The 27,324-nt window shown below is 32.2% G+C and overlaps 1 protein-coding gene and 2 pseudogenes across 3 annotated transcripts; 1 reads left to right on the top strand and 2 right to left on the bottom strand.

The window, feature by feature from the left end:
- Positions 1-6,955: 6,955 nt before the first annotated feature.
- Positions 6,956-17,800, top strand: LOC120191838 (annotated as a pseudogene).
- Positions 17,801-18,647: 847 nt separating this feature from the next.
- On the bottom strand, positions 18,648-20,266 carry LOC120191920 (autophagy-related protein 8f-like). 3 transcript variants are annotated; one of them, XM_039194786.1, is made up of 6 exons: positions 19,917-20,266; positions 19,832-19,873; positions 19,610-19,665; positions 19,406-19,458; positions 19,046-19,164; positions 18,648-18,951 (listed from the first exon to the last, which is right to left on the bottom strand). In XM_039194786.1, the coding sequence occupies exons 2-6, from the start codon at positions 19,866-19,868 to the stop codon at positions 18,848-18,850; spliced, it is 369 nt and encodes a 122-aa protein (XP_039050717.1). In that variant the 5' UTR covers positions 19,869-19,873; positions 19,917-20,266; the 3' UTR covers positions 18,648-18,847. The 3 variants fall into 3 exon arrangements, with proteins under 3 accessions (XP_039050717.1, XP_039050716.1, XP_039050713.1); XM_039194785.1 differs by having other exon boundaries at positions 20,132-20,266; XM_039194782.1 differs by having other exon boundaries at positions 19,832-19,918.
- A 1,335-nt stretch (positions 20,267-21,601) lies between these two features.
- Positions 21,602-26,109, bottom strand: LOC120191837 (annotated as a pseudogene).
- Positions 26,110-27,324: the final 1,215 nt, after the last annotated feature.

Genomic DNA, 27,324 nt, shown 5'->3' with positions numbered 1-27,324 from the left:
TCAGTGATGATTTCGAAAATGATCTATGGACAAGAGTTTGTGGTATTAAAGAGTAAATATCCTGGAAGAACAATGAATTGACCAATCGATAAACATTAGTTCTAGGAACTATTCATCTAAGAGTTGTTCGATAATCAGATCAAACGACATATTTTGTATAAAGATTTTTGAACACTTTTCTGATGCATATGCATCATATCGGAATTCTAAAGTATCAACCTTAAATGTCAGATTAGATTGGTTAGTAATCGATTCCCTTCAATAGGACCTCAATTTTAGAATCTGATCAAATTACATCAGTTTCATGTTATTAATCCTGATAACTACTAAGTGACTCTGAGAAATACTTGGATATCCTAGTGTGTTCCACATGTACCACATGACGATTTTATATGTTTTTAAATGAGTTTCACCGAACTATTGATTTACTGGTTTACCATGACAACATGTTATATGTTTTCCGATTACGGGTTTTACTGAAAAATATGAATTCCTGATTTATGACATCTTGGAATCTACTGTTTTATGAACTATGTTTACTTGAAATATGTTATAGGGTTTCTTATTTTCATTGGAAAATATGATCTTGATAAATCACGTACTGAATATTTTTATGAGACACTACCCGATGTTCCGAATACAGTTTATTTTGAGATCTGATTTACCACATATTTTGATATGGTTTCTGGTTACGGTATTTTTGTACATGATTTCTAAATATGGATTAATTACTGTTACAATTTCCCCAGGTCCCTTTGTTGTGTGCAAGGGTAAGCCTTACAGTTCCCCCAGGTCCCTTTGCTGTGTGCAAGGGTAAGCCTTACAGTCCCCCAGGTCCCTTTGCTGTGTGCAAGGGTAAGCCTTACAGTTCCCCCAAGTCCCTTTGCTGTGTGCAAGGGTAAGCCTTACAGTTCCCCCAGGTTCCTTTGCTGTGTGCAAGGGTAAGTCTTATAGTTCCCCCAGGTTCCTTTGCTGTGTGCAAGGGTAAGCCTTACAGTTTCCCAGGTTCCTTTGCTGTGTGCAAGGGTAAGCCTTACAGTTTCCCATGTTCATTTGCTGTGTGCAAGGGTAAGCCTTACAGTTTCCACAGGCTCTTTTGTTATGTGCAAGTATAAGACCTTATCGTTTTTGCATGCTCCTCTGCTTTGTGCACAGGGTAAATATGTTTTCAACTGCTACTATTTTAAAAGATATGTATTTTTTTCACTGGTTTTACGGGAACACATTAGATAACCTATTCTGATCTCCTGAACTTACTCATCCGAAATATTTGTCTGAACTGAAAGCTCATTGTCCGTTACCATCTGAAATATCAGTAGGATCTTTGCTCAGCATAAAAATCTATAAATGTTTGGAAATAATAAGGATATGTATGTTTATCTGTATCTGCACGTTCTTCAGCATCATCTGGTAGTTCTGTATTACTGAGCTTTTCGAAGCTCACTCTATTACTCACCTTTTCAGGTTAAAAGAATTGTATCAGTGCATCTATCGACTTCAGTAAGGGAGTTCTTTCGGTATTGTTGCAGAGTATAGTACATGTGATTAGGGGGCATGTAATTGTATTTTGGTTTATATACGAGTCTGGAAATCTGTTTTATTTTTAAATAGTGACAACTGATTTTATAAGTTACATGTTTCAATAAAAGTTTTAAATTTTCCGCTATTTTTACAGTGGGTCACTCCGGTGGCCCTAATGTGACTTCCCATATCAGATCAGATCCTCCGCATCGGTCTGGGGGGTTACACTTGCAGTTCAATGCAAAAGAAAAAAATTCAATGCACAATGAAAAAAATTCAAATAAAACCATTGTAAAATAACATCACCATAAGAATTCATCTGGAAAATATACAAACTCCCATCACAAAAAGCTTTTAATCCACCATTAAAATAACAGTATTCTTGAACAAAAACCTTCAATCCATCCAGCCAAACCTTTAATCCACCATTCAAATAACAACATTCTTTTACAAATAAAATCCTTTCATTTCTTCATTTTCATTTGCTAACCCAAAGCTTATAGATACATAAAATCAAGATAACAAGCCAAAAAATTCTCTCATTTCTCTTTTTCCTTTCCATTTTTCTTAATTTCTTCAGCAACCCTAAGCAAACAAATATTGCCCGATACACCATAGGAGGATTCATACAAACAAAAAAACAACATTTTGTACTTATCTTTTTTTCCATAATTTCGACAACCAAAAAACCTCCTCCTACAATTTTCATTCATTCAAGCCGTCACCACCTTAATTGGTTGTCCACAATTACAAAGAGTAACTTCAGTGGAGTCTTCCATCTTCACCTTAGCTAGATTTTCTCTTAGGAAATTTTTGAGAAAATTTTCAACAAAAGAGAATATGAAGGAAAATAGGTAAACTAGGGTTAGGGATTGTGTTTTTATTTAAAGGGGAAAAGATGATGACCGTTGAAAAAAATACTCTCTTCCACCACGACATTCCAAGTAAGGAGCTAACGGTCCACGTGTGTTTTCCGTGACGCCTATTAACGGTTGTTAACATCGAGTGATCAATTTGTAACAAACGATAACTTTAGTGACTGATTTATGACTTTTAAAACATCAGTGGTGAAAATGAAAACTACCTAACCATTAGTGACCATTTGAGTAGTTTACCCTATATAATATATACCTCTTAATGGAACCATGATACTATAGTATTATTCATATTATTATAATCGGAGGTGCAAATGAATCAGGCTTGAACAAATAAGATTGTATTACTATTCATTTGCTTTGGATTTGAATGTGTTTATATTCGATTCGTGTTCTTTTTCAGTAAAATTTTTAATGAAGTAAGATTTTATGATGAGGTGTAAACTTTTAATAAGTTATATAAGAAATTTAAAAGATATGGAAATTATAAAATTTTAAAGAATGTGAATTTTGATTATTAAATTAATAGAAAATATAAAAAAATATTTATACTATATAAGAATTTAAAATTTTTAGGTGTATCATCTCTAACACTCACTCAATCCATTCTTACTTTCAATAATATAAGAAAGATAGAAAACATAAGAATAACCAATGTTTTCTAATATATATTACCGTATGACATTTCAAAATTTTAGCTATAACCATACAAAACTTGGGAAGGAATTAATTGCAATCCATAAAATAAAAGTAATTTCCTTAAGAAAAAAAAAACAATAAAGGTTGAATAAGGTCAAGTTTAGATTAAGGTGAAAAATATTCGATCCAACCCAAGAATAATAATATAATTTGACCTTTATATAATTGGGAATAATTGTTATAATGCCTCTATCTTTATGTTATTTTCAATTAGGTCTTTATTTTACCTAATAAAAAGGATATATATATGTGCATATATATGTACATATGTATTGGACCGGGTATGAATATTTCACCTAAAAATCGAGTTGGATTTTAGATTGAGTGAAACTTTCCTAAACCTAGATCGAATGATGAGTAAAAAGATATTATACTCGAATCAGAGTCAAGTAAGCCAAAAATTCAATCCGGACTAACTCACGACTATCCTTAATCTTGTGTGAGCTACGGGGACACGTTAGAGTTAAGCAGATCGAAAAGAAATCGGCTGAAATCGATGATATGGTATGAGCAGGCACATGTTGTGCTGGTGAGGCATATTTTACTGCCTGATTTAATATAGATAGATAGATAGATAAAGCATGAAAGTAATACTCCATGATTATTTAAAGACATTAGCTGCATCAACGGGGTCGGCTGTTAGTGTTCCAACGAGTTATTTCCCAACTGGAGGGTCTTGGTGATCGTCATTGATGAAAGTTGTTGAATGTTTCGTACTTGAGAAACATGAATTTGATTGAAACCTGTTGCTTTCTTTGCATTTTCGAAACTCACCTTCAACCTTCCATGGATAAAAGAGTAAACTACATATTTAGTTATTTATCTATTCTCACGGTTTCGTTCTGGTCACCTAACTATTTTTTTTCAAAATCATACATAATGTTACATTTTTGTTCTGTTTTGATAACCCGTCATTAAAAAATTAAAGGTAATGTTGATGTGGTACCATAAGGTAATATCATGTCATCATTGATTTTTTTTAAATTACCACATTTAGTGATGATATGACGTTATCTTATGGTAACACATCAACATCACTTTTAATTTTTTTAACAGCGGATGACCAAACATAACATTAGATATGATTTTAAAGAAAAAACAGTTAAGTGAACAAAATGGAACTGTAAGAATAAATGGTGACTAAATATGAAATTTATCCTAAATAGATATATAAAATAACAATATATCAAGTATAGATCTTCAGTTAATATCATGGGAGCCGTGAGTGTAACCCTACGAAGAAGAACGGCAATGTTCCGGCTGCTGTCTTCCCTACAATTAATTAAGGGGTGTTTAGTATGAAAAAAAAATCTTTACTTATTTATTTATTTTGGATTATAATTGTATTTTTATGTTGGGTTTGTGAAAAAAAAAGATTATTATTAGGTAATAACTTATTATCAGTAAAAATATTTTTTTTTGTTAAAATGACGTGAATGTTGTTATTTTCACATTCTTATATATTATACAATTTTTTTCATTTTAGACAAAAAAATACTCATAAAATAATAAATTCTTTTTATATGAATTATTCTCGGTTTTTATTCTTCACTGTCGTAACTGATTTTCGATGGGAATATCGATTCGACGTTTTGGAAAATAAAGGGTTTTGATGAAATGATGAGAGTCGTCACCGATAATTTTTAAGGTGTGATTGAAACACCTAAAATCAGGTAATTTTAATAAAACATCTTATTTTATCAAAAAAAATACCAAGTTTTGGTCTGCGAAATAAGAAATCGGGTTCGAGAGTCAGTTACACGTGGGGAAGGATTAGCATCCCACAACACCCAAAATTTGTACCTAGTTGATTACACTATATTTTAAAATTTGAAATTTTGAGTTCGAAATTTAAATTTAATTTAAAATCCACTATGTATGCATATTTAAAAAAGGATGTTGAGTTACAAAGACCAATAACGATCACCCTCAAGCAAAAGCAAAAGCTCTATTATTAATCCAAATAAATGAACATTGCCTTAATAACTTGGAAATCACGATGCTAGGTTTCGAGAAGGATGTTGATTTACTTCAGAAAGTAATAGCGGTCACCCCGGGCAAAAGTGGGAGATACACTACTAACCCCTAGTAAATGAACATTTCCATATTTTAAAAATTGAAATGCAATCAGACAATCAATTATTGAACCTAATTATACTAAATGAATTAATTAAAGCTTATCTCTAACTTAAAGTGTAAAGTTATGAAATTTAAAGAACCTACGGGATTAAATCTGAAAATGTAGGCTCTAATATTAACACAAGTCATTTTTTAATAAATTATTGAATCAGATAATTAAAATGGAACCTCAAGAATGAGCAAAGACTAAATTAAGAATTCCCCTAAATTAAAGGACTAAAATGAAATTAGACCTAAAGTGAAAGCTCTAATATTAATCCTAATTAATTTTACTCAATTATTGATTTGAATAATTAAAATGGAACATCGAGCAAAAACGATGACCAAATAAAAAATTCTACTAAATTAAAGGACTAAACCTAAAATCTAAATAATCTAAATTAGGACTAAAATCTAAATGAGCTTTTAAGGGTTAAGTTAAAAGAAAGAAAAATTCTACAAAAAAATTAAAAGCAATTAAAATACATGAAAGGACTAAATCGAAACAATCTAAAAATACATTATCGAAATTAAAACATTAAGTAAAGGAATAAAATGAAAGGAATCAGAATATAAAGCTTAAATTAAAATAATGCAAAAAAGTAAAAGCTGAAATGTAAAAGCTGAAATTTAAAGATTGAAAATAAAAAATACATAAAATTAAATGGCTAAAATGTAATAATAGAAAACAAATAAATCAAATAAAATTAAAAATTAGGGGTTACTTTTTAATTGTTATCCGGACAATAAATAACACGAATCATACCCTAGGGCGGGTCATCACGAGGTCGTAAATTAGTTCAAATATATTTTATAAGTTAGTGGTTAATAAATTAGTAAGTTAGCAGTTAAAAGTTAGAATTTTACCTGGACTATAATAATGTGGATCATACCACATGACGGATCACCACAAGTTCCTATTAACATTCGAATATTTAAAAGCAATAAAAATTAAGAGTCAGTGGCCACACTAAAATAAAGTAAAGTATGGTAAGGTACCAAATTAAAATTAAGAAAAGCAAAATTAATAGTGACCAAATTAAAGAAAGGGGAAATCAGAAGCAGCATATCAAAATTAAAATACATAAAACGTAAAAGTGACCGAAATAAAACAAAACAAAACTGCATATCAAGATTGACATAAAAAAGAATGTAAATAAATGACTAGAATGTAAGTAAACAAACACAACATATCAAAAGCAAAATAAATGAAACAGAGATACGTGACCAAAATTAAAGAAATGAAATCAGTGTGCCCAAAAATCAAAATAAACAAAAAAGGAAATCCGATGACTAAAGTGCAAAAAAACGGAAAAGGTGCAAGACTTGAACGCATTTATACCTTTTATAAATATATTTAGCCTAATTTTAACCCTTTTAATCGTTTTTAACTAAACCTAAAACCTCTCTTTCCCACCCCCGGTGACTCGAACGGACGACTGGGTGAACTGTCTCCCTCGTCTCCTTTCTTTTTCTTGATTTTCTTTGCTTGGAAAGTTGCTGAAATAAACAAAAAAGGAAAAACATGCTCACTTTGTTTTTGGTATATTGCTTTGCTTTTCCAGAGAAAGAAGTAAAATGGGGGGGGGGGGGGCCCTGTACACTGTTTTCGTGTGAAAAAAAAATTCAAAAGGGAGACCTCTCTTTTACATTTTATGGGGTTTTTATATCTCCCTTGATTACAACTCAGAATTCCTCATTTTTTACAATTTTTTTGTCTGTTTGCATATTCGTTTTTGCTGATGGTGCACTTGGGTGCTCGGTTGGGAGTTGACTTGATCGATTTGGTTCTGGTTAGGAGAGTTTCTGCCGGAAACAAACAACGACGGCGGCTAAAGCTTGCTGAAACCCTAGCTTCTAACAGTTGGGCCATTGTTGGGCTTCAAACTTTGGGTGTTTGTAAATGGGTTATTTGAATTTGTAAAATGGACATTAAATTTGGAGGATTTTAATTTGATTTGGACACTCAAGTTTCCTTGGGCTATTTCTGAATGGGATTTGATATTTGGGTTATTAAATATAGTAATCCTTTATAATTTTATGAGATGAAAATAATATTATCTTAAAAAAAGTAATTATTTTAAATAATATCTAATTTTGGGTTATTAAAAAATTGATCTTATACATTAGAAAATAATATTTTTGTCCATTCGAGATCATAATTTTTTTTGTATTGTATAAATAAATATGATACTTGTAAAAATTATTTAAAAATATAAGTTTGATATACTAATTATATTAACTATATATTAAATGTATTTTTTATCTCAAAAGTTAGAGAGTATAAAGAGTAAAATACAATTTTGATTTTTCATTCAAATATTCATAAGTTAATATTAAAGTTTAAACGGTTGAAAAGAACATATATCACATGAATAATTTAGTAAAATATGCATTCAAATAATCTTATATTTTTTTAACCAGATATTGTAATCTTACATTCCTACTAAACAAACCGAACAAGTTAATGCAATATTCTCATAATAATATTACATTCCAATAGTATTATTTTTAAGTATAATCTTGTGAATCAAGGCGATTTTCCCGAAAAATCACTGATTTTTTTTATTATTTATGTGTCAGACACCATTAGAGAAAATATTACGAATATAATGCCCTTTGTAATTATGCTAATGTGGCACAACCTCACGTGGAAAGACCGTGTGTTAGTTTCGTAAATTGTTTTAAAATGTGTCTGATAAGTAATTAATTTATGTTATGGTGATTTTTGTGTAACAACGTAAACTTTTTTTGTTTATTTTTTGTGTGTGTAAAAAAACTTTCTGTATTAAAATCTTTAAATCTTCTTTTGCAAATTATTTTATAACTCTGACAAATTTTGATTTTTTCATGAAATTACACAATACGTATAATCTAGTATAGGAAAAATTTGAGTGTAAGTAATTTAAAATATGAATAATTTTATAAAAGTTTTATAATTAGTATTTCTTTTATAAAATGATAATGATGATGATAAGAAATATTTTATAATTTAAAAAGTTATAAATTTCATATATTTTTGAAAATTTTATTGACTTTTAAAATTAATTGTTTAAAAATATTAAAATAAACTTTTAATTATAATTGAGGGATCAAATGAATTATTATTCATTAATTATTATTTTTTAACAACAATTAATAATGTTTATTATTTTTTAATAAAATTAGAATTTAATATTTATTTAATATTTTTAAAATTAATATTAGAAATAATATTTTAAATATATAGGTGATATTTTTAGCTTTACCTTCCTTTTTTTTATTGAATTTTGTTACAAGTTTAGAGAGTAACACAAAAGAAAGGAAAATCTTTAGATTTTCATGTATGTATTTATATTTTTCTTTTAGAAACATTTTATCATAATTTTTCTTAATTAAATTGAATAATAGCAGAATAAATAATTAATTTTAATTATAACTCATATATTTAAAATTCAATAAAAATACAATAAAAAAAGAATTAAAAGTGAATAAAATTCAATAAAAAAAGAAGGTAAAGCTAAACAATATCACTTATATATTTAAAATATTCTTTCTAATATCAATTTTAAAAAAATATTAAATAAATGTTAAATTATAATTTTATTAAAAATGAATAAACATTATTAACCGTTGTCAAAAAATAATAATTAATGAATAATAATTCATTTTATTCTTCAATTGTAATTAAAAGTTTATTTTAATATTTTTATATTTTTAAACAATTAATTTTAAAAGTCAATAATTTTTTCAAAAATATATGAAATTTATAATTTTTTAAACTATAAAATATTTCTTATCATCATCATCATAATCATTTTGTAAAATAAATATTGTTTATAAAACTTTTATAAAATTATTCATATTTTAAATTATTTACCCTCAAAGTTTTCTTATACTAGATTATATGTACTGTGTAATTTCATGCAAAAATCAAAACTTGTCGAGTTATAAAATAATTTACAAAAAAATATTTAAATATTTTAATGCAGAAAGTTTTTTTTCACATACAAAACATAAATAAAAAAATTTGATGTTTTTACACAAAAATCACCTTAATAGAAATTAATTATATATTACATTCCAATAGTATTATTTTTAAGTATAATCTTCTGAACCAAGGCCTTAAAAATACGAAGTTACCTTTTCAAGGGTTTTATTACTTTTTTAGTTACTTATACACCATTCAATTGCTTTACTTAAAGATCTACCGCCCCTAAATTCTTTTTGTGTTGCTTTTTAGGGTTAATTATATTAAATATTTTTATATTATAATTTATATCTTAAATTAGTCTCAAATTTAAAATATTTTAATAGAATCTTAAAAGATTAAATATTGCATCAATTAGATTCCTATGCTAATCTAATCATTAAATGATAATTTAGATATAATATAAATATATGGTAAAAATTTAAATTAACATGTTAAAAAATAATTTTTTAATTTTGTGGTCTAACCGTGCGTAGTGACTAATTGACAACACGCATGAATATTTTAGAAAATATATACCGAAAATAAGGGATGAATATATTATGAACTTTTAAAAGATTATATCAAAATTTTAGAAGATATGAAATTAAATTATATTTAAATTATTTAAGAATTTTTTTTTTTTAAAAAATACGATACTCTTAGACATTCCTCAATCTATTTCTACTAAAAATGGAAAAGAAAAAGAAAAATCACGTTTACACAAAAATAAATCTTTGACTAATTTAAATCGACTCGCGTCGCACACTTGCCTTTGGTAGATGGAAGATTTTCTACATATAAAAAATCTCGAACTCAAGACCTATTTAAATAATATCAAATTATTTATCACTTGAACCAATCTCATTAAACAGTGTTTGAAGCTTTTTGAATCACTTGGTAGACAAGCAAGGACAGACAATGCATGAAAAGCTTAATATGTTGCATTTATATATTAGTATTATATTATTTAGGGTAAAGTATAGTAATGGTCACTGAAATTTTCTAAAGCTTTCATTTAGGTCTCTTAACTTTTAAAACTTGCAATACAATCCTCCAACTTTTAGTTCGTTTGCAATATGGTCCCAGACCGTTACACTACCGTTAGTACGTTTGTAATATGGTCACTGAACTTTTCAAGCGCTTGCATTTAGGTCCCTCAACTTTTAAAACTTGCAACACAATCCTCAATTTCATTCTAAACCTTAAATTTCAAAATAATTCAATTATATTTTAAACCTCAAATTTCAAAATACTTCAATTTAGGATTTAGAATGTAATTAAAGTATTTTGGAATTTGGGGTTTAGAATGTAATTGAAGTGTTTTGGAATTTTGAACATGAATTTGCTATTTGACAGTGTTTACTTCAATATAAATTTGAGGTTTATTGCACGCACATCCAACGACTGTCGTACTTTGAACATGAAAAGTGCATCTATCACGTTTATTTCATAAACCGTTGAAGTAAAAGTAACAAGGTCAATTTTTCTTGTTCGTAGCTGCCGCACTTTGGTATGACAATCCAATAAGTTTGGATGGAACTTGAGCATGCACATCCAACGACAGTGAAAATAGTAAAGAGTTTTAGTTCATAGGACTACAACATACAACCAAGCAATAACTAAAATAAACCAAGAATATCAATTAATAACTCATTCAAAAGGAGGACTTAATAAATAAAGGGAAAGAGATTCGGTCATAGTCACTCCAAAAGCTAAGGCGTCAAATGGGTTGTTTAAGATAGACATTAGATGCCAAACACAACATTACCAGTTGCAAATGCATTAATGGCCTACCCTTTTAACATATAATTGCTTCTAATGCTCCATGTTTAATGTTAGCCAAACATGATGATAATATAAAGCAGACAACGGAACTAAAATCATAGGACCTAATAATTCTTGTAAATTCATGGCATGTCAGTAATAAAAGACATTGTAAAACATAGAGGACACTGCAACAAACATATATATGCCAGAAATGAAGGTGCAAATGTACAATGATCGGGCAACATATCAAGTAGTTGTTTTAAATATACTATCCTGTTATGATGCCTTTCGAGTTGTGTGCATGCAAAATTGTCTTCTAAAGCTATAACTCAATACAGATTCAACCGTAAAATTTCCAAAACATGTAAAAAATCCAATTCGTTCACGATATATCAGTCCCATAAGCAACATGAACTTATTAAAAAGAATACGAGCTCACAGGACGCCGAAAACCACAGGTCGGATCAATACAATTCCCAGTAAACTAGTACCAACAGTCTCTCGAATTGAGCCTGGCGATTTCACTATGTCGATACTCACAACCAATTCCCTGATTTAAAGAAAAACCAAACAAGAAGATAAAAAAAATTAGCCTATGACCCTCTTTCACTTCTATTCTGATGGACTGAATATCTTTCATAAGGAGTACTAAAAGTTTTGATTAAGAAGAAGGAAAGAAATTAGATGGTTTGGTTCAAAACTAATAATGAATATCTAGATCCTTGACATGTAGTTCCAGAAACATAAAAAATTCAACAAAAAAAAAACACACAATGCGAGCTGAAAATGGGAAAGTGCGAAAGAGAAAATGCTTACTTCCGGATAGCCCAAAAGAGAAAATAAATACCTTCTTGCAAGTGAGAGGATATGCTAAGAAATAAATGCAATCGGTGTTGCATTCCAGCAATTCTTCCTCCATTTTTTTTTTGTAAATAAAAAGCTGAAAGACATAACACTGCTTGGGTTTACAATTTTACATGGAGAAAAATTGAAGAACAAAAACTAAACGAGAGTGCATGTGAGCGAAAGAGACTGAGAAGTGAATGCGCTGTTTGGGATTTCGTTATATTTGATCCTTTGCTGGAAAATCTTTAACCGCAAGGATTAAACGAAGAAATTATTATATGTCATTTATACAAAATAATTTCAGCTTTGTGGGTGACTTTCAACAATGATATTTAGTTCATCTTAGTAGTATTTGTCAACTATGCATTTCTAACCCCATTTTTTTCTCACAAGTATTTCATCGAACATCTATGCTTCACTTGAGATGACTTGTATCTAACATTACACCTTGAATCGTTGATGGTTCCGATAGTCCATTGGTCGCGTCTTCTCTCAATGGACCCTTATTCAAGTCAACACCTCCACATAATTCAAAGTTAAATTAGAATTTCCCATGCATCCCCGGCTGAAAAGTTACGCTGGAAATGAGAAGAGATAAACAAAAAAGGAAATTCGAGATCGAAAAAGAATTTGGGGTTTAGAATAAAATTAAGGATTTTGTTGCAAGTTTTAAAAGTTAGGGGACCTAAATGCAAGCGCCTGAAAAGTTCAGTGACCATATTGCAAACATACTAATGGCAGTGTAACGGTTGGGGACCCTATTGCAAACGGATTAAATGTTGGATGACTGTATTACAAGTTTTAAAAGTTAGGGGACCTAAATAAAAGCTTTAGAAAAGTTCAGTGACCATTACTATACTTTACCCTATTATTTAATAAGAGTACACCATATTCCCATACAACTTGAAAATGACGATCCTCGATTTTTGCCCCCTTAATGGGTTAAGATGTACGTACAAATTAAAAGGTTATATACCTTAATTTACATCAAGATGCTCACGTAGACCAATATATATTTGTGGGGACGGATATTTCATTAGAATTTGATCAATTTTTATACGATGTATTGATTTTATATGACTATGTGTTTTTTTAAATATTCATGTTTAAATCAGGTTTTTAAAAAGATAAGTTAGGTTGTATTTTATTTTAGGATGAAAAATATTTGGTCAAAATTGATTTAAAAATAATAATATAATTAACAATATATATTTAAAATAATTACTATAATATCATTCTATTTATATATTTTTAGTTAGGTTTTTATTTTAATTAATAAAAATAAGATTTTTTTATATTTGTGTTAGGTCAGGTTGGGTACAAATTTTTATCTTAAAAACCGGGTTAAACTTTGAATCGGGTGAAATTTCTCTAAACTTAAATCAAATCGGATCAAATGATGAAGAAAGGAATATTATATCATTGGGTTTTACTCGACCAAAAATCAAACTCGACACATAATCATCCTTATTTATATACACACACGAAGAATTATCAACAATTTGGTTTTAGCCCCTTTATTATGTTGAAATTAGTGATCTAATCGTTCCATTTTAATTTGATGTCTTTATTTTTATAATATTATTAATAGTTTAAAATTGATAACAAAGTCAATACAATTAAAGTGCACGAATCAAATTACCTCAATGGTTAAAAACGTTGTTGTTTCTAGAGGTTATGGGTTCGAGTACCTTCGATTGCAAGAGTGATTAAACGTCCATTGTCAAATGATTAAGAGTACTTAAGACATATACTACTATGTAATCACTTTAGCTTAATAAAAAAATATAATTAAAGTGATGCCATGAATATTTTAAATTGTTATTCAGTCAAATTATCCAGGCGCATAAAATTTTAATCAATAAAATATGTCAACTTAAATTATAATAAAATTAAATAAATATTTTTAATAAAAATAAAAATATAATAATTATACATATCCCATGAAAATATATAAAATTTTAAATAATTTTTATACACAAATTGATATTGTGAGATATAAAATTAATATATTTAAGAATACTTTATTAATCATATAATTATTTCTTAGTGTAAAAATTATAAATTTGTAAATTATAAAATAAACACATCATGTAATAACAAGTGAAAGTTAAAACTGATACAAATTGTTGAGAGTATTTAGAACGGATACTATTTTGTAATCACTGATAAATTACATTTTTACTGCTACAAAGACCCTTCATGTGAGAACCGATTCAAAGAAAGACAGGGTTGCTTGGATTCAAGCTTTGGTATCAACCAGGAGCCTCCTTCCGCTGAGACCATTAAACGATAATCTCTCCCTTGTACCCTATGATTTGTCTATATCAACTGATAGGCTCAAGAAACGGTTGCATGAGAAGGGAATCAGTGATAACCGTGTAAAGGATTGTGAGCAGATAGTTCTCGGAGATACAAGGGCAACTTAAAGTTCTTTATGAAGAAATATCTAATTTGCTGAACAAGTTAAGGCAATTAGAGGTAGTGTGAACTTAGTGATCAGTTTGTGTCTTTGAATGAAAATGCTTGATCTTTAGTTATTCACACCTTTTAATAGTTTGAAATCTGAATAGTTTGGTGAGCTAAATTAAATTTCTTCCTTTCTGAATTCGAGTGAAGATCAATTTAGTTAGACTTGGACGAGTATCAAGTTCAACTTAATGAATTTTAATGATATAAGTGTTTTTTTTTAAATCCTATGGTGTTTTGTACTGAGAGGGTGGCAAGCCTCTGGCCGGCTCAGGTTGGTAATTAGCCAACTGGTAGAGTCTTGAATTCGAAGTAAATAATATTTACTTCATGAGATGAACAGCTACCGTTCACAAATGAGATTTCATCTTTTAAATTGTTGATTCTTTTATGAAATTGCATGATACCACATATTTTCTTAATTGACCAATCCTATGCATTATTTTGCTAAGCTGTATTGTTTACGGTCTGGCTCCATCTTACTTCATGCATGAATGTCTGACGCCTATGTTCTGACTATTAAAATTAAATTGTGTTAGCAAAGGAAGGTAGTCTTTGTTGTTGTGTATTGACCCGTAGTCATATCCATGGTGGCACTTTATGAAGAAACTGATTTCATAGTGTTTTAGATATGCATTCTTGAGTAAGAAATATGTTCTCATCATCCGAAGCTTTATTTAACATGAACGGAAGTTTGTTCAGAAGTGCTGCGATAAGTAATTATCTTATTATTAAACTCTGTTTCTGGTTACTAATTACTGTCCTGATCTCTTCTAGCCTGACACTTGTTTGGGTTCTCAGAATGCAGCACAACCGAGTCATCTGATGATATAGAGAAGCAAGAGCTTAAGGAAGTTTCAAATGAAGATGGAACCTTGTTCTTTGATACAAAAGAGTATTTTACTGAACCGACTGTTAGTTGTGGGTCTTTAATAGGGTCAGTTGATCATGCTGATTATCTGAAAGAAACTGAAAATCAATTTGATAATGTGGAAAAGATGGATGCTGATAAAGAAGATTGTCATTCCATATATCCTCAAATTGAGAGAAGAAAAAAACTTCCTGATCTTTGGTCCATGATCAAAGACAATGTGGGAAAGGATCTCACAAAAGTATGTCTCCCTGTTTACTTTAATGAACCAATATCATCCCTTCAGAAATGTTTTGAGGACCTAGAATATTCTTATCTTTTGGACCGACCATACGAGTATGGAAAAGAGGTACGTTATTCATACATTTTTTTCTTTAATATTTTGTGCTTCTTTTGATAAATGCACTGTCTATCTTCGGGTATAACAAATTTGAATATAGTTTTTCGACAATTTGCAACATGGAAGTACATCTAGAATTTGAGAAATTGATTTTCATCATAACTGGGTTTTCTGTACATTCTCAGGGTAACAGTCTCCAGCGGATTCTTAATGTTGCTGCATTTTCTGTTTCCGGGTATGCTTCCTCTGAAGCCGACATTGTAAGCCCTTCAACCCATTACTGGGAGAAACTTATGAAGCAGAATATGCTGACAAAGGAGTTCGTTTCTTCTCTGAGAAGGTCAGTTTTCAGGATTAGCAATGCCTAAATTTCATATCAAGAAATGTGCAGCTTTATATTGAAGCTAAAACTGACAAGCTATGAACTTTTTTATTACAATCAAGTACTTCTGACTTTTCAGCAGTTGGGAGAAGGTCAACTAGATGATTTACTTTTGCATTACCCTTTGGTAACACACAAGTATATATTTAAAAATAAATAAATAAAAGAGAGAGCAAGGAAAGGACTCATCGTCTTCTTCTTCATTATGGATAATCAAGTTGTTGGAAATTATTGCCTTGATAGTGTCTTCAACAACAATTTGAACTATTTATCTGGAACAAAATGTCCATGGACAGTTCTAGGAAGGGAAACTTTCATGTTCAAGCAATTATTGGTTTGGCATTCTCTAGAAAGTGAAAGAAACATTACGAACGTGTTTTTTAAGAACTTCGGAAGATAAACTTGAATTGTACTAGTACTGTAGGCCTTTGGAGTACTTACCTTCCTAAGTTGTTGATTCTATTTATCTGGATGTGGAAGTGCAAATATTGTTCTGCAGTTCCATAGCACATATGACTTACCTTTCAGGTTGAAACAGGTCATTGCCTGTCATTGTGAAGGCAGAGGATGGAAATTCTGGGACGACAGTAACCTCCACACAAAGCTTTGGGGCGGTCAATTCAGCTTGACCCTGTTTGAGTTCTGACCGTAGAGTTTGATGTTGGTGAAATATTTAAGTGCAGCAAGGTGTGCACTACTGGGCTTTGTGTTTACTGGATGCTCCATTTAGATGTTTTAATATACCCGCTTCTCCTTTCTGTTTGTGCGGTATGAATTATTTGGACCTCATTCTTTGCAGGTAACAACTAGTATTTATAATCTTATCCTCGGTAAAGTATATTGCGATCACCATGGTTTGATGCACATTCATGGGAATCGCCAGTATTCATGCAAACTCAAATTCAAAGAGCAATCTATTCTTGACCGGAATCCTCACCAGGTTAGTTGTCAATATAATTGTTTTATCCCCCTTGACTGCTTCATATCCATAGTGCTTCATATCCATAGTAGTCTATCTTCTGTGTCTTAAAAGAGTTATTTTTTGTTGTAATTTCTTATCCTGTCCTTCATTTACTTAGGTCCATGGGTTTGTCAAAGACCTTTCGAGTAGAAAAGTTGCAACATTATTTGGCAAATGGGATGACAGCATGTATTATATCAACGGTGATGGGAATGGCAAACCAAAGGACTGCAGCCCTTCATCAGGCGCCACCTTGCTATGGAAGAGGAACAAGCCACCTCCTAATCTGACTCGCTACAATTTAACATCATTTGCAATAACACTAAATGAACTAACGCCCGGCCTGCAGGTAGAGATGATGTATTACATCATTTCTTCTTATGCATATCTAAATTGTTTTCTAGAGCTTTATATGGTCTCGGGTATTTGATCACGGATTAAGGAGAAGCTCCCACCTACGGATTCAAGGCCTCGACCGGATCAACGCCATTTGGAGAATGGGGAATATGATAGAGCAAATGCAGAGAAACAACGGTTAGAGAGGAGGCAGAGAATAGTATGTTTCCACCTCCATTATTTTCATGTTTCCATGCTAATGCATTCATTTGTTGACAAGGACTCGTTGTAAATGTTTTATTGCCTCCAGAAAAGTCTCCTTGCATGTTTTGTTTTTTGCATCTTGGCTTAAGCATCTACCTACATTTGCAATTTCATTCAAAGTTAATTATATCTGATTTATCTAAATTACCTATATCATATGATATACTGTTAAATTCTATAATATTGCTTCTATTGCTCGATATTCATGCTGTCTATGATCCTACACAGTCGAGAAAACTACAAGAAAATGGGTGGAAGCCTAGATGGTTTGAAAGAGATGGTGAAAATGGATCCTTCCGTTGTGTAGGCGGTTATTGGGAAGCAAGAGCACTGGGAAAACGGGATGACTGCCCGAATATATTTGGTGAATTCGAAAAACTTGTTGATTCCTCTGAATAATGCTGAATTTCACTTTAAGGTTAGTAAATTCGTTTACCATAAACCTGTTGTTTTTCTTGAATATCCATGTTCTAGCTGCCATATCTTTTGCTTCAATGGCTCGGTTTTGTCATTTATATCTGACGATATGCATAAATTCTTTTGATCATTTCTGCAAATTGAGTAGCTTTGATTCTCGATTTCGGTTTCTGCAAAGATTGAAGACAAAAGATTCATTCTGGTCGTCCCAAGAAACAAACCAAGTTAAGAATATGAATCTTAAAGTGAGTAGATATAGCAGGTATAGGTGAGAGCCTTCTCTAATGTGGGGATCGTTTGTGCAATGTAATGTCTCAAGTTCATTTATACTATAGCTCCTTCACCTCAAAATTTAATTTCTTAATTATTTGTATTTTCATTCTATGAAAAATAAATGAATAGAAAAAGGAAAAAGGAAAAAGGGCCTTATTTCTTTCTTTTTGTAGTTAGAGAAAGTGGGTTAATAGATATTTTGCCTTTTGGATTATGCATTCACGAATTAGGTTTGGTCGTGAGAATGAACTATAGGACTAAACCCTGTGTTCTTGTTCTTCCCTTCTGGGAAAATAAAAACAGGTGGTACGGTGGATGATTGGTGGTTGGAGGGTTTGGGCTGCCTCCAAATAATTGCTTACGAATCGGAAAGATTCACATAGAGAATCTCTGAAACAGAGCACAACCGATGCTCCCCAACGACATAGTCATTGAAATGATGGATTGCCACACATATGTAAGGTAGGGTGGCTCATAAAGATTAACTTCAAACTCGATGCTAAGTTGCTAACATCTCATGAACGGGGTCGATCGAATTCAAGTAACGGATACGACGAAAAAGAACTTATTGAGTGGAATTCTTAAATTTATATACAATATTCGGCTGTACACCATATTGTCACCAGGTCTTAATATAACACTAGTGATAACGAAATTCACGGCTCAACAACGAAAATGGTAATGCGAGAGGTAATTCATGGTTACGGTGAAATGAGGGAAAGATAAAAGCAACTTCAGGAATGAATTTACCGAAGGCTACTGAGAAATCTGATCACCGAATGTGTTCTCCCCGCTGTAACTAACGTAAAGAAATCCATCTTCATCCTTCTTCTCTTCGTATATGGCAGACATAATGGCACCTGCAAAAAGAAGAAAAAAAGAGTTCAGCCGACATTGAATCGGATAGGAAAGGTAAAGAATCGAGCACCGATGGATATAAATACAAGGGATTACCAGTTGGAGGGAGGACATTATCCACAAATATGAATATTGCTTTCTCAGCACTCAGTTTGATCCTTTTACGGATGACATATACGAATTGCCCGACAGTTAACTCAGCTGGGACAAGGTACCTGTAAATTTCGGAATCATATTACATGAAGATAATCTTTACTGAAGACTACCCCGGAGATAAACAAGTATTCGATTTCATACGACCAAGACACATTCTGTCGATCAACAAAACCATTGTGTCGAAGATGCAATGCAGCAGAGATGGATAATTCAAAGGAACTACACGCCAGATGTTTTAGCAGAATAGAGCAATGAATCAAGAGAATCTGAAGACCCGAATAAGATATTAGCCACGCTTACTTCTTCTTGTCGATGTTCGGGATATCGCTCCTCTCCTCTTTCTCCACAATCACCTTAAAAATAAAAGAGGATGAAAAACAAGTCAAGCATGGGAAACTTGCAATCACCGACAAATATATTGCAGGCTTATCAAAACAGTACGACTGTAGGAACACAAGCAAAAACGATAGATATCAAGCTCGAAAGTCGAAGTTCAATCGTTACCGGGATCCTATCCGGGTATTTCTCCCTAATCCTAGCAGCCTCTGCCCTCCTCTTCTCTGAAGCCAGAAACACACAGGAAAAACCATTAGCTTCCAAGAATATAAAAAATTGATTCCCCAGTAAATAGCATAATTCACATTGATTTACCATAACTAAAATAGAAATTAAGATGCATATATCTTTACACCATGTTCATAACAAATAAAAAGTTACAGTACATACCCAGATCATGCTCTTGCTTGAAGTAACTCTTTGCCATTCCTACTGAAATTACTAACCAAAAGGTTCTGAAATTAAAGACAAATACAAGCAATCCAAAACCACCCAAATCTTATCCCTGATTGCGCTGTTGTTTCCTTTTGCACAATTGAAGAAAACAAACAATCAGAACAAAAAAGAAAAGCCACAAGTTTCAACTAAAACTCTACTTTCTAATTACCCAGAAAAAAAGAACAGAAGAAAAGAAGTATCAAATATACATGGAAATGATGAAACATACAAGGAAAACCCAGAAAGGTAAACCTAGTGAAGATGAACCCAAAACAAACAAACAAGAAAGATAAAGCTTTTTTCTTTTCTCTTGGTCAAAAGAAATCTTGTGAGGCTTGCTCGTGGCTTGGTTCACAAGATAAAGTATATAATTAATATAGGCAAGCCTTCGTCCATGTATGTATGCCTACTTTGTCAACTTTTTCAGCCGAGTTTTTTATTATTTAAAAATACACATATAGATACTAATTTATTAAGTTCATTAAATATTAAAAATTATAAAATAATAGTCTTATTACACGACGTTGTTTTGTTGAGTTCTTGATTATTAATAATTATAAAATGATCATTTGATTATTCATATGTTCCAAATTTATTTTTTTTCGTTAGAAAATTAACATCCATCTGAGCAGAAAGTTAACATACTGGCTGAGATGATAAAATATGATTTCATAATTATTTGAGTTGTATTCTATGGATCGAGTCTCTATTTATTTTATATGGTCGGGTTAGTACTTGAAACATCATGTCATCGAGCCAATTCTTGAAAGCAACGACGGTGCTAGTAGAGATAATCGAAATATGATTTTACCGTATCTTATTCAGTAGGTTAACGTCCAGCTTAGACATTCTTCAAATTTTTATGAAAAATGACAGATTTGGAACATATGAATAGTTGCGTGACCGTTTTGTAACTTTGAATAGTCAGGGACATAATAAACCAGCTCCCTATAGTCGTGGAACCATTTTATAACATTTAATAATTGGGAATTCAACAAACTAATGTCATATAGTTGAGGAACTATTTGTGTACTTTATCCCTTTTTTGGGTAAACTACCTATTTGATAGCTCATCTATAATTTAATTTCTATTTTTATTATACACCATTAAAAAATTAATAATAGTGTTGATTTGTCACCATAAGATAATATCACATCAATATTAAAAAGGGTAATCTAGTCAAATACCACTCATCTTTATGCTCGGGATCGAAAATGCTACTGACGTTTCAATTTTGCCAATTTTAGCACGGACGTTTATGTTTCACTGTAATTTTACCACTCCGCCGTTAATATGTTAACGGGACGATGACATGACAATTTTATTCCGTGATGGCGATGACATGACACCCTCATCAAAACGACGTCGTTTTGGCATGACCGTTTTGATGCTCAAAAAACTCAAAACGACGTCGTTTTGTTGATGAAATTTTATTCCTACCATAAAACACTAAACACAACGAAATTTACCATTTTCACACTACTAAAACACAAAATATAAAGAAAAAGAAGTCTCTCTTGGTGTTTATATGTTGAAAATTTTCACTTTGCAAGCCAACACTCATCGTATTGTTGTTCCTCCACCATCGTTATCGGATAATCATTCGACGCCGAATTCTCATATCTCCAAGACCCACCTTCAGACAAACTCGGTGACAGCCAGTCGTTGCTTAAACTGTCACTCAAAACCGTCGGCGATAACGATGAGACGACGAACACGGTTCACTTAACTTCAGGGGAGGAAGTAGAAGCAGCAGCAGCATCAGTGCTATTGGAGTTGACCTTCTTGGATTTCTTTTTAGCTCTCTCTCTTTTCAGCTTTTCATAAATGGCCTGAATCTTAGAATCCACAGCGTTCTTCAAAGCATTCAATCGAGCACCGTCCCTACCCACATAAGCTTATAAACAGCTTTTCAAAACCCAGTTTACTTAGATCCTTGAGGTTTTGAAAATTCAACCTCGCGTATTTCCCTCTAAGCTTATAAGCAGCACGATCGCACGCATAAGCGGCGAGTTCAACTGTTTCGTAAGTCCCTACCCACACCCGCATTCTGTTCTGCGGGAGTCTAATTTCGGCCACCCATTTCCCCCACTGTCTTTGCCTCACCCCTCTGTATTGCTTCTTCTTTTGAGGAGTCGAGTAGTTGCTCGTCGACACCGAAAAAGGAAAATGAATTGTTCTGTTGGCTGAACTTTTGAAGCATGTCTCGCTGGCGGAGATAGACTGAAGAGCCTAATGGCTCGGTGGTGATGGTCGTGGATGGTGCGCAATGAGAGAAGATTGAATCTAGATAATGAGGGTGACGGTGGTAGTGATGAACATTTATAATAGTTTTGTCAAGATTACACCAAGTGCTTAAGTTAGCTGAGCGGTTGGGTATTTAGTTTTGTAGTTTAAAGGTCTACGGTTCGAATCCCATGAAAAATATTTTTTCATCAACAAAGCGACGTCGTTTTGAGCTTTTTGAGCATCAAAACGGTCGTGCCAAAACGACGTTGTTTTGATGAGGGTGTTATGTCATCGCCGTCACGAAATAAAATTGCCATGTCATCGTCCCGTTAACGGATTAACGGCGAAGTGGCAAAATTGCTGTGAAACATAAACGTCCGTGCTAAAATTGACAAAATTGAAACGTCAGTGCCATTTTCGATCCCGAGTATAAAGATGAGTGATATTTGATATAGATTACCCTATTAAAAATTATTAAAATATCACGTCAACATTATCATTAAGTATTTAGTGGTGAATGATTAAAACAGAATCAAAACGTAACGTTAACTATGATTTTAAAAAAATAGTTAGATGACTAAAATAGAAGTTAAGTAATCGTTGGGTGATCGAATAGATAGTTTACTTTTATTTTTTTAATTAATGATTTTTGAAAGATTTTAGAAATAGTTTTGGGAAGGGGCCGAATTTGTAATTACAAATGAATCGATATTAATGGTTTCTGTTGGGCATTATCCTGGTTGATTACGACAGATAATCTTCATGTGTTGACTTTTCTTTTGGATGAGGCTGAAAAGTATGTGAATCCGACGGCTAGTCATGTGATGATGATCATGGTACATTGTCAAATAAAGTGTGGGCTTCCACCGGAAAAATTAGAACAGTATGCCTCCATGTATGATTTTTTTTATAACTATTGTATTCGATTTATTGATTAACAAATGAATGAATTAATTATAACTTATTTTATAACAAATATTTATAATATATTAGTATAAAAGATAGGTTATTATTACTAGGTAATTTACATAGATATGTAGTTTATAGAATTGTCATGAGCAAACAATTTATATTAAGATTAGAATATCATCTAAAGTTTGAAGAATAACTAATTTATATCGATTAATTCACCGACTATTTTAACCCCCAAAATACTTTAAAACACCTAAATATTTCATGTAAAAATACTTCCTGAAATATGAATTGAATTGTTATATGATAAATAATTCTCGAAAATGATCGACGTAAACGAGTACATTCAATTACATTATCACAATTCCCTCTTGTTAGTGACATAATCTTCAACGGCCTCGTGACTGGTGAGAATTTGCTTTTCCATTCGCTGCGCTTTAGATACTGTATCACTTGGAATTCATGTCATGACACTAATGTCTAAACATTTAATCAATATAGGGAAAATGCTGTAAGTCTACGTGCGAGGTGACTGACATTAGGGATCTTTTGATTTGCCACTACTGCTTCGATAAGGCATTCGACAAGTTTTATGATATGTTCACGGCAACTTGGTATGTTATCTATACCACTTATTCGATCCTTTTTGCGACTTTTAATTTACTTTGTAATTGGTTGAAAGCACTGCTTGACGTTGCCTGATCACGGGAAATGAGCTGGACTTTCAATCATTTGGGGTTCTATTTGTTGTGAAGATCACTTTGCCTGGTATGTGTCGTAATCACTACAGCAAAAGTGTTCTGTAGCGGCGTTTTCAGCGGCGTTTTATGATAAAACGCCACAAAAATATTACATATAGCAGCGTTTTCATTTCAAACGCCACAAATTGAGACTTTTGCGGCGTTTTTTGTGAAAACGCTGCAAAATAGTATAAATATAGCGGCGTTTTTGTGAAAAACGCCGCCATAGGATGGTATATAGTGGCGTTTTTTCAACAAACGCCGCAATTAATAATAGTTTTTGCATCGTTTTTAGACAAACGCCACAGAAAGGTTAAACAATAACGGCGTTTATAGTAAAAACGCCGCAATATAGTAGACATTTAGCGGCGTTTTAGCTAAAACGCCGTAATATAGTGTAATATAGCGACGTTTATTGTATAAACGCCGCAAAAAACATGTGATATAGTGGCATTTTGTAAAAACGCCGCAAAATGTTAAATATATTATCCTCCATTTTCTCCCACCCAAACCCTAAAATCATTTCAACTCTTCTTCCCTCACAGTTTCTTCTCTGGTACAACAACAACCCTCACACGATTCCAAGCGACATCGTCTTTTGTCTATCCTGGCGACCAAATCGGTCCTCTCACCGACGAACTATAACACAATTCCACGGTTTGATCCCTCTTATCTTAGCTCCTGATCTTTTTCAATTTTGTTTTGGTTGGTATTCTGAAAATGGGGAAAACCCAGAAAACTAACATATTTGAGAAAAAAAGAGCAGGTCTTGCCTTGAGTAAGAGAAATTATCGTCGGAATGTCTACGTGGCGTCTTTGCTCTGACGATGGATCAAATTATCGCTGGGAGGCTATCGGTCCGGTTTCGCCGTCGAAACTCGATGGTAAAATTCTATGAATCTTTATGCCGCTATATTTCCTTTTTTGTACGGTCACTCAAATTTCATAGATCGTACGCATGTAGGATCTTCGAAGCTTATTGAGAATGATGATAGAGAAATGGAAAAATACCCTATGTTTAGAACCGAATTTGGTAACTCTGTGGCGTTGAAAGAATCTTCAATTGCAAAAGCAGTATCGATCCTCAATGAAGACGATGTTGCCTCTACTGTTACTCCAAGTAAACATTTATATCATCTATTTAAATATATTTTAATGTTTGATTCAATTCCCAAGCACCTCTAATCAAGTTTTATACTGTAGGTGGAGGGTCGTTATCTGTTTCAAGTGAAGCACTGAAGCGCGCAAGGAGTCTTCTTGGTGAACCGGAGGTAGGAGATTTATTTGGTGAAATGGATGAAGAGTTTCTCCATATAGAATTTACACGGAGGAAAAACTTAACGATGCGTCGTCAAACAAGGAAAACAACTTTCCTACGTCTTTTCCCCACGAAAGAGCAATGAAGACTAAATTGTACTGAACAATATGGTGAAGACTGTTTATGCATAAGTACTTTAATGTTTCTAAATTATAATGTATTTTGTTTTTAAGTAGTTTTATGCATAAGTACTTTAATGTTTCTAAATTATAATGTATTTTGTTGTTAAGTAGTTTTATGCATAAGTACTTTAATGTTTCTAAATTATAATGTATTTTGTTGTTAAGTAGTTTTATGCATAAGTACTTCTGTTTTAATTAAAATGTATGGTTGTAACTTTAGGTTATGTATAGAAGAAATGAAATATTTAAAATATGTTAATCTAATATAAATAAAGGTATTTAGCGGCGTTTGTATCCAAAAACGCCGCTATATATTAAACATTTTGCGGCGTTTTTAGATATAAACGCCGCTAATGAGTAGTACAATAGCGGCGGCTTTTTACAAATGCCGCAATAGGTGTATTATATAGCGGCGTTTTTATATAAAAAACGCCGCAAAATATTTGTATTTTAGTGGCGTTTGTATGAACACGTCGCTATAGACTTCTACTTTAGTGGCGTTCGTATAAAAACGCCGCTGTAGACTCGTACTTTTGTGGCGTTTTCGTAGAAACGCCGCAAAGTATTAGTAATTTAGCAGCGTTTTGCTAACAAACGCCGCAAATGATGCGTACTTTAGTGGCGTTTTGACAAAAAACGCCGCAGATGTTTTTAACATTAGTTGCGTTTTTAATTAAAAACGCCGCAATTGGTTACCCTTCAGTGGCGTTTGTATATTTAAACGCCGCAAAGTCTGTTTTAATTCTCCTCTAGCCCTAGCCCTCTTTTCCATCACTATTATCCGTTCCCTCACGCCAATTACAGAAGCCATCTCCTTCACTGTGCCCAGCTTCCTTCGCCTCCAACGTCGTCGCAAGTAGTACACCATTCTTCGATCGATAAGTAAAATCCCAAATCCAACCCAGCATTTCTTAACCCTTCTTCCCTTGTTTCCCTTCGATTTCTCTCTGATTTCAGACTCGGAACAAAAATTACGCGACGAAAATGAGAAGCTTTTCGCGATACCCAGGTTAGGCTTTCTTTCTCTTAGTAGTTGATTCAACGTGAGATGCCCATTAGCATGTATTATGGACTAAACCGATTTAACTTTTCTAATGGGGTTGCTATTGTCAGATTTACCTTGATTTTGCAGTTCTTGTTGAAGCAGAAGGAGAAATTTTAGACAACATCGAAAGTCAGGTTTGTTCATATTCTCAAATCTCTTAGAATGGGTGGTTTACCAATTATTTATTAGTATGCATATTAGGTCGAGTGGTGTGTTTTTGCTTGGCATTGTGCGTTAATGAAATCTTGTTCAGGTTTCAACTGTAGTCAGTAATGTCCAGTCAGGGACGGTTGCCCTTCAAAAAGCAAAGAATCGACAGAAGAGTACACGAAAGAGGATGTGCATCGCCATTTTGATTCTCCTAATCATAGTTGTTGTTATAGTTGTTGGAGTCCTTAAACCTTGGAAGAGCAGCTAAGGTACTTACTTGCCTTCGTTCCTCTTTCTTGTTTGACCATGTAGTTATTTCGTACTTGCCTTCGTTCCTCTGTCTTGTTTGACTATGTAGTTATTTCAGAATCGCTAGTTTTGCTTGTATAAATGAATGCAAGTTCCACTTTGTGTGATTCGGTTAACCTTTGTGTGAGTCTCAATCGAACTTGAAAATGTGATCCGAGTTTACCATGAAAATCAAGAATTATTTGTTTTTGAAAATTAATTGAATAAATAATTTGAATTCAGGATGTACTAAAGGATACTGGGTGTGGTCACCCATCAAAATTCTAAAGTCTCGTATTGTAGAGGTATTTTATTTGTACTTTTTTTAATAATAATCTCATTTTTAAATCTGTCTTTCCATGTGAACAAAGATAAATAATTTGAATTTTTTTTACTGTTCAACCATGCAAAAATGAAGAATAAAAGCGTAAACATAGTTAAGTATGTATCATGTATGAGACGAGTGAGACAGAATAGTTAGTACCCGAAAGTAAAGATTGGCCTCTTCTTTTTTCCTTTGAATGTTGCATTCTTTATTTTATATTTTGAGATTGGTTAAGCCAAAACCCTTATGAAAATGAGGTATTTCTTTATTTACCCTTTCATGAGACAATCCATTACATATGCACGCATTATTACC

Source organism: Hibiscus syriacus, unplaced genomic scaffold (genome assembly GCF_006381635.1).
Source record: "Hibiscus syriacus cultivar Baekdansim isolate YM2019G1 unplaced genomic scaffold, ASM638163v2 tig00116971_pilon, whole genome shotgun sequence".
In the NCBI taxonomy this organism is placed as follows: domain Eukaryota; kingdom Viridiplantae; phylum Streptophyta; class Magnoliopsida; order Malvales; family Malvaceae; genus Hibiscus; species Hibiscus syriacus.
The sequence above is the reverse complement of the archived record's forward strand: the minus strand, read 5'-3'. Positions and strand labels throughout refer to the sequence as shown.